Source organism: Brachyhypopomus gauderio, chromosome 16 (genome assembly GCF_052324685.1).
Source record: "Brachyhypopomus gauderio isolate BG-103 chromosome 16, BGAUD_0.2, whole genome shotgun sequence".
NCBI lineage: Eukaryota > Metazoa > Chordata > Actinopteri > Gymnotiformes > Hypopomidae > Brachyhypopomus > Brachyhypopomus gauderio.
The window spans coordinates 19917741-19937141 of NC_135226.1; the positions used below are offsets into that span (position 1 = coordinate 19917741).

General features: G+C 41.4%; 1 protein-coding gene across 1 annotated transcript in view; it reads right to left on the reverse strand.

Annotated features, from left to right (window-relative positions):
• The window catches only part of prkd2 (protein kinase D2), a 30031-nt gene extending 11105 nt beyond the window's left edge, over window positions 1–18926 (reverse strand). Inside the window, exons 1-5 of the mRNA XM_076976957.1 lie at window positions 18040–18926; window positions 2817–2955; window positions 1654–1785; window positions 1197–1393; window positions 704–887 (exon numbers count right to left, since the gene is read on the reverse strand). Coding sequence (XP_076833072.1) covers window positions 704–887; window positions 1197–1393; window positions 1654–1785; window positions 2817–2955; window positions 18040–18366 — 979 coding nt within the window. The 5' untranslated portion in view covers window positions 18367–18926. The remainder of the gene's footprint in view (window positions 1–703; window positions 888–1196; window positions 1394–1653; window positions 1786–2816; window positions 2956–18039) is intronic.
• Between the last annotated feature and the right edge of the window lie 475 nt (window positions 18927–19401).

The following is a 19401-nucleotide window of genomic DNA, read 5'->3' on the forward strand; positions in this document are numbered from 1 at the left end:
GGGCAGCTATTGACTAGCAGAATTATCTTGTTTCTGAAGTAAATTAAAGTGATTTAAAAAATTTATAAAATGTAATTACTCCATAGTCTTTTGTTCACATGTGTGCTAGCATGTGTCAAGGTGTAAATATACTAGCATCTATCATCATATAAAACTATCATGCTTTTTTGTTTATCTTTACTTATTTGTGTCTAGTTGATAATTAAATGTATTAACAAAATATATAATGAATTAATTATTATTTTACAAAAGATGATTGCACAGTGGACGCATTTCAAGCAGAGACCATTTGTGTCAGGTGTTATGGCAACGTCCTGCTGTTTACCTGCTTTTTAATGCCAACAACAGAACAAGAGTGGACTTGATGTTTTTTAGTGTAGCACACATTACGCTGAGTGACAATCTATGAAGCTAAATTACAGTGAACTCCTTGTACACTGCACTAAAGATAGTCACGCATGCTTTAATTGTTTATAGTAAGTGCATAATTTATTATTACCACAGCTAATTCATTTTATGCAGGCCAACCTTTCTTACTGTGTAAAGCCAGGATACTGGAATTCTCTGTGAAATAAACTAAAGAACAGTCCCAGACTGGAGTCCAAACCTCCATCGTGATGGTAACATGTTCAGGCCCCTGTCCTGACAACCCAATGTTTCTGCGTGTGGTTTTCACAGTGGTCCCAGACGGGCCCCTGCACACCTTTACACTGCAGGCCCTGTCGGAAGAGTCCGCGCAGGAGACGCTTGCAGTACTGGCAGACGGTCGGGCGCGTGTAGGAGTGGACCGCAAACGTGTGCGGCACCTTCACTTTACTCAGCAACATCTTGTCCAGGTGGACCGGCCGACACGTGTAAAACCGGCGCGCCTCACTGGCCGTGCGGGGCTGCTCCACACACACACACACACACACACACACACACACACACAGGAGGGGGATTTACTACACCACACACCGCAGGAGGGAAAGATATACTACACAACACACTCCAGGAGTGAACACTAGGGTTTACTGCACAGGACAGTCCAGGAGTGAATGCTAAGATTTGTAACATGACATACTCCAGGAGTGAAAGTCAGTTATATTTCAGTAACCGTGTGTGTGTGTGTGTGTGTGTGTGTGTGTGTGTGTGTGTGTGTGTGTGTGTGTGTGGGTGTGTGTGTGTGTGTGTGTGTGTGGAGCGTTGGTGTGTACCATGTTTGTGTGTGAGCGGACAAGGGTTGTGTCCTCGGAGGTTGTACTGAGGCTAATACTGCACAGAGACTCTGTGGTGGACAGTCGCAGGGACTGACTGCTGTTCAGAGACGTGGTGGACAGGCGTCTCTTTCTTGCTCCACTGCAGTTGTTAGGAATGCTAAATGCGCACCGCTTGTGGTAGTTCAGCCCACAACCTGAAGGGGGAGACAAAGAGCAGAAAGAAAAGAGGTTGAGAGAGAGAACTGTAGGAGAACTTGCAGGAGGACAAAAAAATGTATCCTATAATTACCAAAAATATCAAATGTTCTTCTTGGCATATTAGTCGCTGCTATTGGTTTACCTTCAGTTCTCCATAAACAAGCCTTGAAGACATCAGTGATTTTATTAGTAAGAAAACCAAGCGAGAAACACCTTAACAGAGACGGACATGTCGGGACAGACAGGGTTGCCTTACCATCACATTTCAGCCCTTGTCTCACCAGGCCGAACAGCATCTCACCGCAGTGGTCGCAGAAGGCCGGGGCTCGGTAGGAGTGCACGTTCAGAGCATGTGGACGAATCTGGAAGTCCTCGAAAGTGGCAGCAGCTGCAGACATATTTATGTAGACAGACTGAGAGAACGAAACCAGAGAAGTCCTTTCACCCGCCAGTACTTCACCTCACAGTTACTGACGCCTTGGCATCGGCAGTGAAGGAGGAAAGAATAAACATGTCCCCCTCTCTCCCAGGGCTTGGAGCAGTCTAATTCCCTCACTACATCTACCGGGACAGATGATTCAAGTACTTTGTTACTCTTCTGCAACACCTTCTGATAAATGTTGCAGGCTATGCAGTAAAACAGCTGGGCACTAATACTAAATACTTAACAATCCATTACTGGCCCATGAATGAGTATAATAGATTACATTCCTGTATGAAAAAATCTCCAAGAGCAATTTAATAAATTAATACCTTGTAAATCAACACCATATAAATACCATAAATTGTATCGCTGGGCTTTTTTATATTTGTTATATTAAATTTGCTTCCTAGACTTTTCATTGGTTTGCTTGTAGTTTCATATATTCAGTTTCCCTGGCTTCATCCTCCATTTCTACACCCCATAACCCACCTGAAACAGCCCAGTCCTGATCACAGAACATCTCTTCTCATTCTCTTTCTCTCACACAACTCTTTTTCTTTCTTTCCTCTCTCGTTTTCTCCCTCCCTCTAAGCCAATATACATGACCGATTGCCTGAAGTAAACTGAAACGCACTGCTGTTCTAAACAGACATTAACAAAGAGCTGAGACATGAACTAATAATCAATTACACAAATTTTGTGAATATCCCCATTGCGGGACTAATAAAGGTTTATCTTATCTTAAAAGGTACAATTATTTCAATATTTCAATTATTTCAACAAATGCAGCATATTTATAGTGTTTAGATGAAATAAACCCTGGTCTTGTCTTGTAGTAATGTGTACTGTCTCTTACCAGTGTATCTTTAAGCATCTCAAGCCCAACATCTGCAGAGTTCAAGGCAATGTCTATTACAGGTGATGATCTGAACCTTTTCCTTGTGCACTCTGTGGAAGGTTAACTATGGAAAAGAAATCCAACAAAAAGCACTCACCAGACAGAACCACCTCCACCAAATCTCCCTCCTGGATATCCGCCGAAGCCTTGACCAGCTGCAGAATGTTATTGCTGCTTGTGTCATGCTTGAAAAGAAGGATCTTATCATAGATCCCATAAAACCCACATTCAGGAAACTGCAAGAGACATAGAGAGAAAGAGAGAGCGATTAGCATATTATTTTCTGAAATATTCTATAAATGATCACTCAGAATAAAATCCTCCAAAATGTGACATCAGTCCCGAGAAAAGATATTTCAGCATCTCAGAGTAAACAAGGCCTCCATTGCAAGTGCAGGTGTGCTCCCTGGGGATCATGGGTAAAATGTGCATAATTCAGTTCCTCTCCGCAGCACACCGGTGAGATGACACACCACAGAGAGCTGCACATGCCCCTGTTATCAGAAGAACATGTTTCCTGTCACTGAAGACAATACACTGAAGATATTGCCCAGCTAAGATCCTTAATGTGTCAAAGCTCAAGCAAGCATGAACATCAGCATGCTTATCGATTAGGGTCTAGTGCTAATTACCTTAAAAACTCAGCTGTAGTTCTAAACTGACAGATGTATTGGATGTTTTCAGGGGGATTCCACTAGGGTGTTTCTGTATTGTGACCGATCCAGTCGACTGCTAATCAGTTCAAGCTGCCATCTGTACGATGTTCTGCTGTAAAGAGACACGTGACCCCCCCAGAGCCCATCAGGCATAACATGAAGAACTTCAAATGGGAACTTGCTTTCCATCCATTCAGAGCGAACACTCGCTTGGAAACTTGGAAACCACAATCACATGAGATATCAGAAATCAGATCGCTGCACTAGAGGAGGCATAACCATACGAGAATCAGGTGCGTATGATCTGCAGAAATATGACAAGAAGGTGTGAGAGTGTAACGTAGTGCCATCTTCATGGCATCAGGCGAAAGGCAAAAGAATACAGAATATAGAGCAAAACTGATACAAATGATGCATTAATCAGCAAACCCAATCTCTTTAGCACTTTGTATCCTACCTATCACATCATACAAGCTCCAGAGGCTTGAACGTCTGTAGTCTGATGTCAAAAGAATATTCCAGTTAGAAAGCTAGTAACAAAATTGAATTATGTAACAAAAAGAATTATGAGCAATGGTTCTATTTCAAACAATGGGTTTGTTCGTAAGCTGCTGGAAAATTCCAGGCCTAAGCAAATTAATTACACATTTTAAGGGATACATACTTTATTCTTTCATTCATTGTTTAACACAGGGCTCTTTGAAAGATGTCTATGATTCATGCTATAATAATCAGCTTTTGATAGACTAGGACCAACCCTTTCATTTTCTCCCACTGAGAATAAAAGGTTATTTTGTGAGCAATTTTTTTTTCAAATGCTAATGACTGCAAACTGATATAGCAAGTCCAAACATGCTTGAACTTGAGCTTGACTCAGAACAATGATTCTAAACTTTCTAAAGGCCCTTACGTATCGATATTTTTGCATGGCCTAGAATCTGCATTGGCTGACCATAATAAACTATCACTACTTTACTGTGTACTACAAATAATGCAATTCAGGTCACCATGAACCACAGTATTTGAGTTGACTGTGTAGATGGGGAAACATTGGGATGCACTTCTGTCAACACTGTTTGTCTACATCAATATACTTGATGTTTCCTGCTACACAAACAGGGATTTAGCAGCTTTAACAGTACACATGAGATACGTATATGCTGGTACTAGTTAAACCACTGACTTAGCAGACTGAAAGTATTAAAGGTATTTGTGACAGTACATATGAGATATATACTGATGCTAGTAGAACCATTGACTTAACAGTAGAGATGTTCAAATGTCACAAAATCCAAGTCAAGTCAGGAGTCTTTAGGCTGGGGTCCAAGTCAAGTCAGGAGTCTTTAGGCTGGGGTCCAATCAAGTCAGGAGTCTTTAGGCTGGGGTCCAATCAAGTCAGGAGTCTTTAGGCTGGGGTCCAAGGATAAGCTGGGGAACATGATATGGAAAGTAACTGTTTTATACTGTATATTAGCCGTATTGGCGGCTAGCGTAAACTAAACAAATCTATCCAGGTGTGTTTTCAGGTGCTTTATGAAGTTTGATGTGGTAGTTTCAGTGTCTTATATTTTCTTTACACGTTGTGTCCTTCGGTTCTGTCCAACTCGCTGTTTAAACTCCCTGTAGCCAAAAGCTCCGCACGTACTCCAGCCGTAGCCATGGCAACCTCGTTTGTTTACATTCTCGCGATAAGCGGATGTTGTTATACGCCACAAGAAAAGGGGCCGCGTCCCAAATCACCTAAACAAAAGTAAAAAAAAATAATGGAAACATAAACAAACAGTATTTTTTGTATAATGTTCCCACACAGCGTCTGCATAACGGACTGAGTCTTCGCGAGTTATTTCGAGTCATTAGGGACAAGTTTCAAGTCATGTCTGAAGTCTTTTTGTAGGCAACTTAAGTGAGATTTTGACTCAAGTCGCTCACTTGAGTGCCCATCGCTTCACAGTCTGAACATATTTAAGGTATTTAAGGCGAAATTACGATACATTTCTGTTATCAAACACTGTAGGCCTACCCTGTATCAAATCCTTTGCTGCATGGCGTTGGATACGTTTATGATGGTTATTGTTATGTAACCTGGCTTACTGTGTTGACACATACCCTAGTTAAGATCACTTAAGATCACTAATGTCGCCTAGACACTCGTGCGTTATTTTATTCCTCTGACTGTAGTGCGTGTAGCCTGATGTTAATAATATCGTCCAAACTGACTGCAGTAGCTGTTTCCCTAAGCGTGATATACTGAAAGATACTTTCAATAAAGTTTTGTGGCGATGCACATGAGATGCACAATCGCTGAAACGCTGGTATTCCGTTAATCACGCGTAACCAGAATGGTTTTGTATATTTTGTATGTACAGGATATTTTGAGTCTTGTTTATTTGGTTTCTGTTAGGAAATGAGGGCTATGCCAGTTATCGTTATGGTAACTGAACCTGCAAAAGCTGGACCCTTTACTCGGGCTAGTGGTCCGCAAATGAGTGGAAACTAGTCTGGCTAGTAAATTATTAATACTAGACAGAGCAGACCAACATAATGAGAAGCGAACGGAATGAGAGACGCCAGGTTTACTGGTATACAAATGTAAACGGAGAAAGAATTAAACCACAACAAATGATGAGCGAGACGCAACAAACTGGAAAAAGACAAATAACCACACTTCGATTCCGGCACCTGTTTGACAAGCTCCAGTTTTCTCTGTCCTTGATAACTAAGATTTCAACGTGTCCTCTGCCACCACCCCCCCCCCCCCCACCTTTACAGGAAAGAGGAACCTAGGCCTCCGACTTCCAGCAAATAAACATCTTCATTCAGTTCCACGACACCGCCACAACAAGCACACGCGCCTGCTGCTGCACGGCCCTCACACATTCAGCACGCGCAACAAAGGCCTCTATCCTCCCATAATTGTTGTTTACCACCATCTGCAATTATCCGTGCCACAACTTTAGCTTTACCACAGAGAAAGTCCTCTGCATGTTTTCACTGGCTCTGAACACGTTTCATTTCCATGTACACTTCAGAAAAGCCAGACAAATCTCCATTACAAACACTGTAAAGTCACAATATGGTCACCCATCTGTGCATGGATTGTGTGTTGATTCATGTTTAATTAAATGAGGATTTGAATAACAGTAATACGACATTAAGGCAACATCACAAAATGAGACAAAACAAGACATTTTTACAGTACCTTTGTTCCAATTGATTAAAAAACCATGACCTATTTCACTCAAACATCTTTTTTGTTCAGAAATGTGTTTGGCAGCCCGTGAACTGTATGTTAACCCCAATACAGCAAATCAAAGATATCTAAAGTGTTGCATGGCAGGTTAGAAAGGACAATTTGCAATATGCTAAAAACTACAGAAAGAATCAGGGAAATGTATGGCTTTATGGGCACAGGATATGAACCTAATTTTGACTTCTCCAAAAAATCTCAAGGAACACTGGGGAAGCATGGTCACGTCAGTGTTAGAACACGTTCAAGTGCCATAGCATCCTCGTTCTCCTAGCCTCAGCACATATGCATTCATAAATGCTCGTGTTCCTACATGCATGTTTAGTGAGTGGGTCAAACAATAGACACTGGTGCAATCATATCTGGGTTTCTGGAGGCTTTGCCTAGAGACAGCGTAAGGTTTCTGAGCATGTTTTGTGCTACTGGGGATCAGATTTCTAATGCAGCTCTTCTTTGGTGGCTGTGCCCATTATGACTCTGATGAATTATAGAGACCCTCATCTTCTCTGCCCTTTGACCTCAACCTCAGCTAATGCATATAGATGGTCTTAACATCTTTCCCAATTTGCAAAAACATTTTAACCCATGCACAACTATACATACCTATGTACTTGCATATGTAACTACATATGCACATACCAGAACCCCTATTGTGCTGTAGAACTTCATACAACAGAGAGATGAGCAGATATGCAAAAACTAATAACTACAGTAGAAATTATATTAGCCTGTTTTCTGATTACTACCTAAGCTCTAAAATATAGCACATTTAGACTAGAAACACCACGCTGAAAAAAGAAACTCAGTGGGCTTCATGTAGCTACTAGTTCATTATTTTAGGAATATATAATTATAAAACCACAACAACCTGTAACCAGTTGTGTCACATCTCCATAATGTAAATTTCATTGTAAGAATGTGTTCTGAAGAATGGATAATCAGAACTAATATTAGAGTGTGGAAGATTCTGGAAGATTCTATTGTAATAGCACAAATGCTACAATCATGGAGGTGGGGAGAGGTACTTAAAGTAAATGAGGCAGGTTTTGTCCACACATCATCTCGAGGACTGGACAACGTCTACCACAGACCCAGTCTGACTCAAGCTAACATTTACATTACATTTACATAATATTTACATTACATTTAAGATATGCTTAATGCTACCTTTAACATGCATAGTGCCTATAGCTGTCATTAACACCAAGAGTATTTTGGCACAGCACAGGAGATGTAATTAGACTACTGTTGCATGTTTTCTGGTTTTAGAAACAGCTCAAACACTGTGGTCTCTCTATCATTGACTTTACAATGATCAAAGACGACATAGTTGTGTGCAACTTTTCTTTTTAGTGTAGCCCAAATACTAGGTACCTGAATTAAACAAGTCATATCTATTAAACTGGAGGTCATTTCAACATATTCTCACGGTTTACGATTCTGTAGGGATCTTGGTTGGTGGGTTGAGTTTGTTCATATGACTAAAACAAACCTGATCATTAAAGGGATACTTGGAAATATGAAGGTGAATATGGAAATTGATAAAATATATTGTGGGAAATTGTACATTGCCATGCATTAATGAATTTAGGTCTTTAAAAAGTTACAGATTTTGATTAAATTTGTGACTTGGTTGGCTGCATAACAAGAGGAAATTAATGATACTGCAAAATAATAAATGGTATTGGAATTCATTATTATTCAAGGTTGTTATTTCTCATGCATGCTTGATTGATTTTTCTAAGGTTGTTGTTTTAAAGTTTAAATGGTGTGAGTAGGAAAACCAGTAAAATAGCTCTCAACATTGGAAGAGTTCTCAAGGGCCTGGATTCTTGTAAGAAACGAACGCAGCTGAGCACATCTAGTGGTTCACACCTATGAGTGCGGAAAGACAGAAGAAGAGGGTGGCTGCAAGTACTGAGTGGTTATAAAAAGATGCATGTGACATGTGCACTGCAGACATCCTCCAGCCAGAACCAATAGCAGGACAGGAGCTTGTCTCTGTGAGGGTGAAACCAAGGTGAGATATGTCACTGTAAAGTTACACTAGGCTTACATTAGGATATATGAGTTCATGGAGAAATCAAGCACACTCATAAGAGTCACAAGACCTACAGCAGTCTCAAGTACTGATAGTTTTTCTAGCAAAGTCAATGGGGGATCCGATAATAGGTCAGTGCTGTACAAATGACCAAAGAAAAAGATTTATAGTTTATTTATACTTTATATTTATACTTATTTTAATTCCTAATAGTCTGCCAAAGTTCATAGGATTTTTTCAAGCCTTAGATTAATAATTTTACATCAGTCATGGTGAGCTAGCTATGGTGGTGTTCTGACAAGTGCTGCTTTGTCCATCACAAGAATCAATAACAGCTTTGTGTCTAATATTAGCTTTGTGTCTAATAATCAATGCTCCCAGTACAGAATAACATTAGTTTACATACTATTTTTAATAAACATAAAAAAAAAATTTTAACTGGAATTTAGCATATTGATGCATAGCATGTGGCTCGATGTTAGCTATTTGCTACCTTTAGTTAGACAGCTAATTGCTAGCTAGCTGTTATCCCTAGCAAGATAATTAATTTCATTTTAGCTAGCTAGTCAATTTCTTTCTATTTAACCTTTTTGAAGGGACGTTTGCCCCTTAAAATCTACATACAAATATCCTGAAAATGTAAAGTGTACAATTACAAAAAGTCTGTAGTCTGTTTTGCAGCATTTCCTAATGAAGATATTGAAGGCAGCCTAAATAGTTTGCTAAATACATGGAGTAATTGTAGACTGGTTGAAATGACTCTTGAATTTAGATAGAAATGGCAATTATACATTGAGGAAAAGTCCACACTGGCCATTTTGGGTTGGGAAAAATGGAAAGAAAATACTGCTTATCTCAGTTCAAGCTAGTGGTTTAGTGTCTTGATCTCATGATTTTTTATGCCTATATGAATGAAATGTGGGGGTGTGCATGTTTACAGCAACAAACTAATAGCATATGACATGAAGGTATTAAAAGGACATGCCACCTATGAGAGGTAACTATTAGGACGGAGGCAACTGTTGTCATAGCCACTGCCACAATGTCTTGACCATTCCATTCCTATTACTTGGAAATGTTTGTGTGTGTGTTTGAGGTAAAAGATAATGTAATAATGTCTAACAGTAATGAAGTTCAGTCTGTGAATATAAACACAGATAGTTAAAAAAAAAATCTCTGTCCCTGGATGAGTTGAGTGTTTAATGACATGTTGCTGTGGCAACAGCCGAGCAAAGACGTCAGCATCTTACTCTCATTAGCACTAGACAACCACTTGGCTAGATGTGGGAATTTTCCTGTCCTTTGTGTTTGTGTGGGATGGAACAAACGCATTAGCGCAGTAGGCTATTTTTAGCTTGTGTGAGGTCAGAGTGTTGAAGACATGAGAGAGACGTCAGGAATGCTAAATATTCCTGGGCCTTCAGGTGCCTCCTGCCTTATGGCACCCATTGGATAGAGCCAACAGTACTAGTGAGGCCGGTGGATTAGGCATATGGTGTGCTACAATGGCAAAATCCTCTGTTGTCGTCCCTTATGATCCCATACAAAATATCGATATAGACTAAGAAGCCAGAAATCTGTTCTTGGAGGCGACGTTTCACTGTCAGTGAAAGTCTGGCTTTGCTGAATCTCCCAGAGCACCGTAAATGCCAAAGGCTCCAAAAAACAATATTTTACAAAAACCATTTTTCCCAGACTCAAAATCCATCACATTACAGATGGTTGTCCAGTGCAACAGCCCACAAAGTAGAAATTATATGAAGGTTTACTCCAAGACACGAGTAGCCCGCACTCAGGATAGGAGCTAAGCCACAAAATCAAAGCAGAGAGGCAGAGATCATGGGTTGAACCACACCCCCTGGATTCAGTCTCAAATAGGATTTCTGACAAAAAAAAACATACATTTTGTTTATTTGTTTTTGCCCTTGCCCTGGTTAAGAGAATAATGCTCCGGTTGTGTACACAGTAGCAACAAAGTTCAAAACAAGGGAGGGAAGGCTTGAAGAACAACTACTGGGAGTGCCATTACAAACCTAATCAGGGTGCCAAGAATGGTTAAATGATAAAACAGGACAATGTTATATTAGAATAGGTAACATTATGTAAGAATAAAAGAAGCTAGGATAAAATAGATTACGTATTCTCAGATATCCTCCACACATGTTCAATAAAGACCTCTGAAAAGACGCAGCTCTGCAAAGTTATCTCATTGTACTTGAACAATGACAATAAGGGTGTTTGCGAAGTAATGTTTCAAGGGTTTCCCAAACGTTTACCTCAAAAGTCTAAGTCAACAAAAAATAACTATGACTTCAAACGCTCTTCAAAGGTTACGATTTGACGTGTTTGAGAATATCATCCAGTGTTGTCATATGAATGGCTTGTTATCGTGTGGACGCAGCTTTCCACTGTGTAATCTGCTCAATTGTACAGATATGAGGAACAAAAGCTATTAGTGTGTGTCATGGAAAACACTGCAAGGAAAGCGTTTACATTCCACACATGGCTATGTTCACAGGTGAAAATAACCCTAACACACACACTCAAACTCAATAATGGCAGACACAAACAATTGTGTGTGTGAGTAATATTTATCAGCTCCCTTAAAAGATAATCGACCGCATACTCATGCATTTTGGCATCACTACATAAACATGACAACAGCTGATGTAAGGGTGTTGTGTTGTAGGTGTTATTGTGGATTATGGTGCTCTAAAACAACCACAAAGTGCCACATTTCAGACACACACAGCATGTCTCCAGTGTCACCAACATAGACTAGAAAATGGTATAAACGAACAAAAATTGTTTTTTTTTTCCCTCTATTGTTACCAGTTTACACTAACCAAGTACACATAAAACCTTCATGCGGTCATCCACACATGCACAGAACCCTCGCAGACCAAATGAATCTGGACAACACAACTGTGGTGGGGAAACGGCATTAGAAACCAGAGGAAAAACTCGCTGAGCAAGTAAACAAATGTTCAGTCAAGAGAGCAGCCCCTTAAGCCAAACTTGTTTCAGAATATACAAGATTTGAATGCAATTGTGACATTACATAAAAAGTGTGACTGTTGAAGACACAGGACCATTGAATGTGTGCTTTTTCAAGCTGTGCTATGCCTTTTCTGTACATGCTCTCAACGTGTTAGTTTTTTGTCAGTCAACTTCGGCAAGTGTAATATTTATCTAAGAGCTTATTAGAAAAATCTGTATTTTGCCAGGGCCATCTCAATCCCCGAGGGCCTAACGTATAAACAGGATAAAAACTATGATATAAACTTAATGGATCACTCATTTACAAAGAATCTGGAAAAAAGTTCTACCAGGTAAGAGAGTCCTCCGTGTTTACTGGCAGTGTATTTATCCCAAAACCCAGCAACCTGGTAAAGCACTGCAGGATACACACTCCATCACCCTAATCCTTGTCCTCTAAATGATTAAAGATGCAATGGACAGTGCTTCTGAAGTGCTGGGCCACACCTGGTCTCCCATCCTGCAGTTCTTAGAGGCTGTTATGTGGGCCAGAGTGCTGGGAAGGCTACCAGGTTTACAAGGTTGGCTCGCCCGTCAGCAGCTGTGCTAGCCAGGAGCTCGGAGAACAAAGCGACCCTTCTGTTCATGGGTGGAGTAACATGAGAGGTGGAGGAGGAGAGTGCGGAGGTGGCTGGAGAGGAGGAGAAATGCAGAGCACTGAAAGGCCTTCACTGAAATGGGCTTTTGTGACCCAGCCAGCCGAGGAAATGGGCCATGGAAGTGGATAGGGGCCGCCTCGGCCATCTCCCGAGTCTACACTCCACTGCGCATTTTCATCCGGGAAAAAAGAAAGAGTTGGAAGAGAAGGAGTAGACGAAATGAAGGAGCGATTGAATATGGAGGAGGTGAGGAAGAGCTACTTAAAGGAGGTGACCTCTAAGAGATGGAACACAAGCTGGAATCCAATATGCATACTTGTGTTCCACCTACAGCACTTAACTAATGTGGCATCGCGGCTAGCACTGTTAATGTGTCCCAAAGCCTTAGTATATCAGTAATTAAATACATGCAGGAACCCGAGTTGTGTATTTAAAGGACAGCAAAATTGTGGTGTGCATTAATGCACACGTAGCCAAACTTCTCATTCCTACAACTCCATAAATCATTAGTCAGATCACCAAAAAAAGAAACCACCCACAACTGTAAAGACGTGCCGATGTTCCAATTACGTTCAGGAATTTCTACATGTAGCGTTTATGTGATAATACGTAAAAATTGTTCACAGATTAAAAAAAATTATAACTCTGTAATACTTTTTGTTTTGTTTCACAGCATATTATTATTATTATCATTATTAGCTAACTATAGCCAAAGCTAACATTAACAAATTTCCTATTCACATCACATGCTAATGAATGAAAACTCACGGTGACATCATAGTGTGTTTGGGTTGTAACTATACTGCGTATGTGGGTATTGATGACTGTTCTTAATGACATGTACAAGCTAATCTACCAGAATCTCAAACACAAGTTCACCATTGGGAACCTAGTTTCAAACTCGCACACCTTCCCCCTTTATAAACACTCTTTAAAAACAGACACCAAAATTAGGCTTCACTGAGCTTCACTCGTTTCAGCTTCACTTCGCCTCTGTTTTTATTTCTGCTTTTCTTTTTTCTTTCTTTCTGTTCTTGGCAGTGTGAAGCAGCGTCCTCTCTCAGCCCTGAAGTCATGTGTTTACCCACTGTGGTGATCCACCCATGTTCTCCTCCTCCTGCCACAGCTCACACACACACACACACACACACACACACACACACACACACCCCACACACACACACACACACACACACACACACACACAGCTCTGCATGCTCACACCTCGTGCCCACATAGCACCTATTCAGTGTATACACATCCCCATGTTTAACTACACCACCACACACAGCACACAACCACACACAACACACATCCCACGTTTAACTACACAACCAAACAACATACATCCCCACGTTTAACTACACAACCAAACACAACATACATCCCCACGTTTAACTACTCATCCACACAGACACTACACATCCCCACATTTAACTATACGTCCACACACGACACACATCCCCACGTCTACTTTCACATGCACACAACATACACGCACACATACACACAACATACATAAACACATCCCCATATTTAACTACACACACAAAAACATACATATCCATAGCCCCACATTTAACCATCGACGCATACAGCATACACACACACACCCACCCACATGTAACTTCATACACACACAACATACATATACACATTTCTACATTTAACTACATACACACAATAAACACACACACACCCACATGTAACTCCATACATACGCTCATCCCCACATTTGTCTACACACACACACAGCATACACACGTCCCCACATTTGACTATAGGCCGACACATGTACTAATACTCCAGCACCAAGGGCTAAGAGGTGTTTTCAGAAGCATTTCATTCAGACACCCCAAAAGATCCAAGATTCTGCTCCTACTCTAAGACCCACATACAATTCAATCATAATCAGAATTATCCATCATGTTGATGGTAGAAACCGTTTCTGATCTTAATAAGCAAATGTCCTCTGATTCAAGATAAATGGCTAGAAGTGAATAGCGAATTACAAGCATCTGACACATGGACTCTGTGTTGGACATTACCAGACAGAAAACCACGATAGTCACTAATAATGAACACAACGCTGCTACAATAAGTCACTAGAGACATGATCAATCATCCCAGCTACATGCATCATACATGAAACAAGCTCCTTTGTGTCAGCACTGGCTTGACAGATACATGGGAAAGTCCTACGCCAGTCCTACGCCAGTCCTACGCCAGTCCTACACCAGTCCTACACCAGTCCTACTCCAGTCCTACGCCAGTCCTACGCCAGTCCTACACCAGTCCTACACCAGTCCTACACCAGTCCTACACCAATCCTTTCACTGCCAGTCGAAGTTCAAGCAGACATCCCTGGTGGTAGCTTGAAAGCCAGTAACGCACGAATTAAGACGTCTTAACTATCCTCATGGTACAACACCAAAACAACTCAGCTGTTTACGACCGATCCAGATCAAGTTCAGATCCTAACTGTTTCTAGTCAGACCACATGATTTGCTTTGACCCAGTGAGAACTTCCTCCACAACCGTGCAGCTGGACATATTTCTTCTTCTGCTGTCCTCTCTTCCACTTCCTGTTGAATGGCCCTCCCTTTGAATAGTCAAATATTCAGTGCATCAAGCACAGCAGCGATTTAACCAGGAAACACGGACACCATGCAAAGTTGCTCTGCACCCATGTAAATGAGAACACGGCTGAATGAGCCTCACTAAAACACATGGATGCTCGGTGCACCGTTACCAGCCGCTCTCTGCAACTGGACCCTGTCCTTTCAACTGTGAGCACATTTTTAAAAGAGGCACAAAAGAAACAAGGGGCTATTTTATTCTGTTTTTCTGGCTATTCTGTGGAAGCGTTTGTTTTCATATGCAACATTGTTCAGTAAGTCTCTATTCAGTACATTCAGAAGGGAGAGGACTGGCTCTAAGTTATCGTCAATATGATAACTGTGGGAGCAGACCCCCCCCAGACCCAACATTTTAAGTTGATTCTTGACCCAATATAAAATAAACGATTCTATTGAAATGTAATCAAAATAAACCAAATACCTTAAAATTGTGATGTGTTGTTTTTAGACAACAAACCAATGTGTATTTACTAGTGCTGTCAATTCCAGGTGCCGCGATTAAAAGTCCTCACCAGGATTTTGCTCAAGCTTGCTAGATTTTCTAATTAGCAATCCAGGTAAAATTAGTGGAATCAACACAATCCAGGAAGCCTGAGCAAAATCCTGGTGAGGACTTTTAATCGCGGCACCTGGAATTGACAGCACTAGTATTTACAGTTATATGATTTTGTTTACCAATGTCTGAATGCATGACCTCTGTCTCTGAATTCAAGGTGTGACCTTTATTACCTTTGGGGATATAAATTAACAGTTCTCTTGAGCACACATTCTTATTCATCCTGTTTAGACAAGTTACATCTCAAATGTAAATTAATGTACTTAAGTCAGTTAAGAATTCAAAAATATTCATGTAGCATACCCAACATCCTTTAACTTAAGGGGAAATATGTAGCAAAACTCTTAAACACTGTTAACGCACAAAACAACAAGCGGCAGAAACCAGAGAGTGACTGGACAACTCAAAAGACTGAAAGAGAAAATGGAAAATGGGGTGGACGTTCTCTTTGCTCCGGGAGGAAACGGGTCACGCTTCCTTCTCTTTATCCCAGACAATGGACACAGACTAAGAGACAACAGAGGGACATCCTTGCAGGAAATTTTTTTTTGACGTACCTGGTAAAATTGAAAGGTGTAGTTTGAGGGACATTATTTTTTCATAGACTGACTATTTAGGCCTAGACAAACATCGGCAAAGGCTAAAGGTCGAACGGGTGGAGAGGCTGAGCGCTCTCCTAGATCTGAGTAAATCTGGGGACTTTATCCTAAAAATGGAGGTGGAGGCCCCACAGCTGCACAAGTCTGCAGCCCCGATGGAAAAACGTGTCAGTGGAACCAGGGAGATGTTTGAATAAACAGAGAGGGTGGCGTGAGTCACACGGTGGAGAGAGAGAGAGAGAGAAAGAGAGGTGGAGAGGGAGGGAGAGAGAGAGAGGGAGACGTGGAGAGAGAGAGAGGGAGAGGGAGAGAGAGAGAGAACTTCCAGCTCACAAATCTCCCCACCTAGACTGAAGACTGCAGGAAACGAAGCCCAAAGGCAGACTTGTATTGATCAAGCAATTCACGAGAGTCACCTCACGAAGACGAATGTGACGGTGTGCTTCAGCAGAACGCTGCCAGGGGCACACACACTCTGTGGCCATCGTGGAGATGTACAGAGACATTAGTGGAGAACAAGTCACACTTTCACTCCTGGAAAACATTGTGTATTGATACCCTGAGAATAATTTGGATAGAGCCAAAGTGCTAAGTGCTGAAAGTTCAGCATTATGTTATTCACAGATCTCATTCTTCATTGGTTGAGTTTTGTTGAGTCACTAAAAAACATTAAAACCTTTCATACAAATAACTCAACATTCCCTTCCCCTGACAGCAAGTCTAACAGAAAAATAATCATCAAAAGTTGCATTCAGAGCCTGAAGCCCCTGTGATGATGGTATCCATTAGGAAAATGAATGACAGTCAGAATCAAAAGAGGACTAAGTCACAGTGTGGATCATCGCCACCTGTGCCCTGTGTGGAGTTTCGAAACCGGACTGGAATGCCTCATATACCGCATTTCTGTTCGGTACAGTTGCTGGGCGACTGCTTTTTCTGAACACTATGGAAGAAGAGATTAGGTCTGTGGCTCACACATTTGATGATTTCATCTCTGAGGTGGCAATGATTACTGTAGATCAACTAATGATGTAGAAACCTTTGAAACTGTCTGCACATTATATACATTTGATTTTATATCTAACACTTGAGTACTAAGTGAAAGTATAGTACTTAGTATAATACTAAGTGAAAGTAGATATTATATTATAAAATATTATAAACATATTTTATACTATATTAATGTATTATATAAATAATAAATATATTTTAATCAGAGTAAAGAAGTGAAGAACTTCATTAGTGCAACTAATCTAATGATGTCAGACAGTGACACATTGAGTTCTGTGTTGGGAAAAGTTGCTTAATCCGTGCACCAGTAAGAAATGCACCAGTAAGAAGTGATCCTCTCCGGCTGCTCTGGTGATCAAACCACTACCAACACTTCACTATAGCCCAGGTGTACAAATTCTCCTAGGGTTACTTTATAATTGAGGCCCATCATGCAAGGCCAGAATTTAAACTTTTTATGCAACCTTAATTACAGTGTGTTTCTAGTTTGCTGGACATATTTGGGAGAACAAACAAAAACTTTGGACAAAAGTTGAATTCAACTTTGAAATGAGTTTGTAATCAGGATGTTTACAGGGAGATGTGCAGGCAATATGCTGACAATTCAATACTACAGTGTGTACTGCTTACACGCTCCACCTGTCTCCACCTGTCTGCTTGTAGGAATTATTTGAGACGACACCCATCAAACACCATTTATGGCAGATATTGAAATGAAGAACACGTTATGATCTACCATTTTTTTTACTATGATCAAAAATTATCTCTCACACATATTCTAAGATCATTATTCCCCTTTGACCAAACCAAAAACTCAAGATCAAGATTTAGGAGATCAAACTGAAAACAGTGGAATATTAGCACAAGTAGGTCTACTTGGAATAAAAAAACAACTCTCCAACACCTGAAGTAATCAAACTCATTGGAACCCACCTTTTGATCCACGATGGAGCAGGCGATCTGTTTGACGTAGGCCAGATCTGCTGTCAGAGGAAGAAGAACGGACTCTCGAGTCAGGCCTATCTGGATGATGAAGGAGACACCAGCTGGTGTGGGAGGCATTGAAAATGTACTGGAGGTGGCACCGGACCCCTGGGATACCACCGTGTCCATAGAGAGGAACCCTGCCGTGTGAGTACCAGGCAGTGAAACCTGGGTGGCGTTTTGGATCACCATTGACCCGGGGGGAGACGGTCCAGCCGCCGTGAAGAACACCTGGGAGAGAGGTCCAGAAGGCATAGCAGGACTGCCATTGGCCATCCTGAAGAGTTAAAGAAGCAGAGGGTGTGAGGGAGGGTGAGGCTCACACATACACCAGCACTGCCCACTCACGCATAAACGGCTGCAGTCCACTGTGTATCTCCTAGGAGATCCAGGAAGTTGAACTTCTCGCTTCTTTTGTTCTCTTTGCGTCACAAAATGCTACACTTCACATTTCCAAGAGTGTGCAGCTGAGGCAAAAATGCAGACTGAACTCCAGGCAGAAAGACCGCCCTCCCCCCCTGCCTCAGTCTCCTCACACTCCCAGTCTTCCTCTTCCAAAGCTGCTCTGAAAAGAAAGTCCAAACTTCAACAGGAAACACACCACGGGGGGGGGGAAGAAAAGAAGACAAGAAAGAAAGAAAAAAAGTTTGGATCTCAAGGCTTGTTCATACAAGATGGCCTCCAAGTAGAAGAAAAAGTAAAGGCAGGAGAGACCGCCTGGTTGGGCTTGCTCTGCAAGTCGAGCTGTTCTTGAGTTTCTTGTCGAGTTGAGCTAAACTGAACGCGCTGTCCGCCTGAGAGGACCGAAGACACTCCCTCTCGACTTGTCCCCACCTCGGACTGTCTGAACTCGCCTAACCTGAGGAGGAAGTTCAATGAGTGGCAGCGCCGTCAGCCAATCAGATGGCGGTAGAGCTGTAAAGCAGTATTTCTAGTTTCCAAAGCCCTTGGTGCCCCTCCCTCTTTCTCTTGTGCGTTTCACTCCCCCACCCTGGAACCGTCTTGCCTTCCGTGTTTTGCTCCGAGGCAAGACTGTAGTTCATTCTCTTCACCTCTTTCACACACCACCCCCCTAACAATACCCCCCTTCTCTCTGCCGGCCCTGTGTGTGTTTACACAGGCGGTTCAAGTAACCCTCATGGAGGAGAAGAGAGGAGCTCTCTGCAGATGTAATGGGACAGAAAGAATGTGGCTTTGTAAACACCATGGAGAACATTTGCCTGATAGTGAAAAGTATATTAAGTTTATAAAACCCCCCAAAATGATTAACTTTAAAAAAATTGTTTTGCAATACACTTAAAAGGTTTCCCA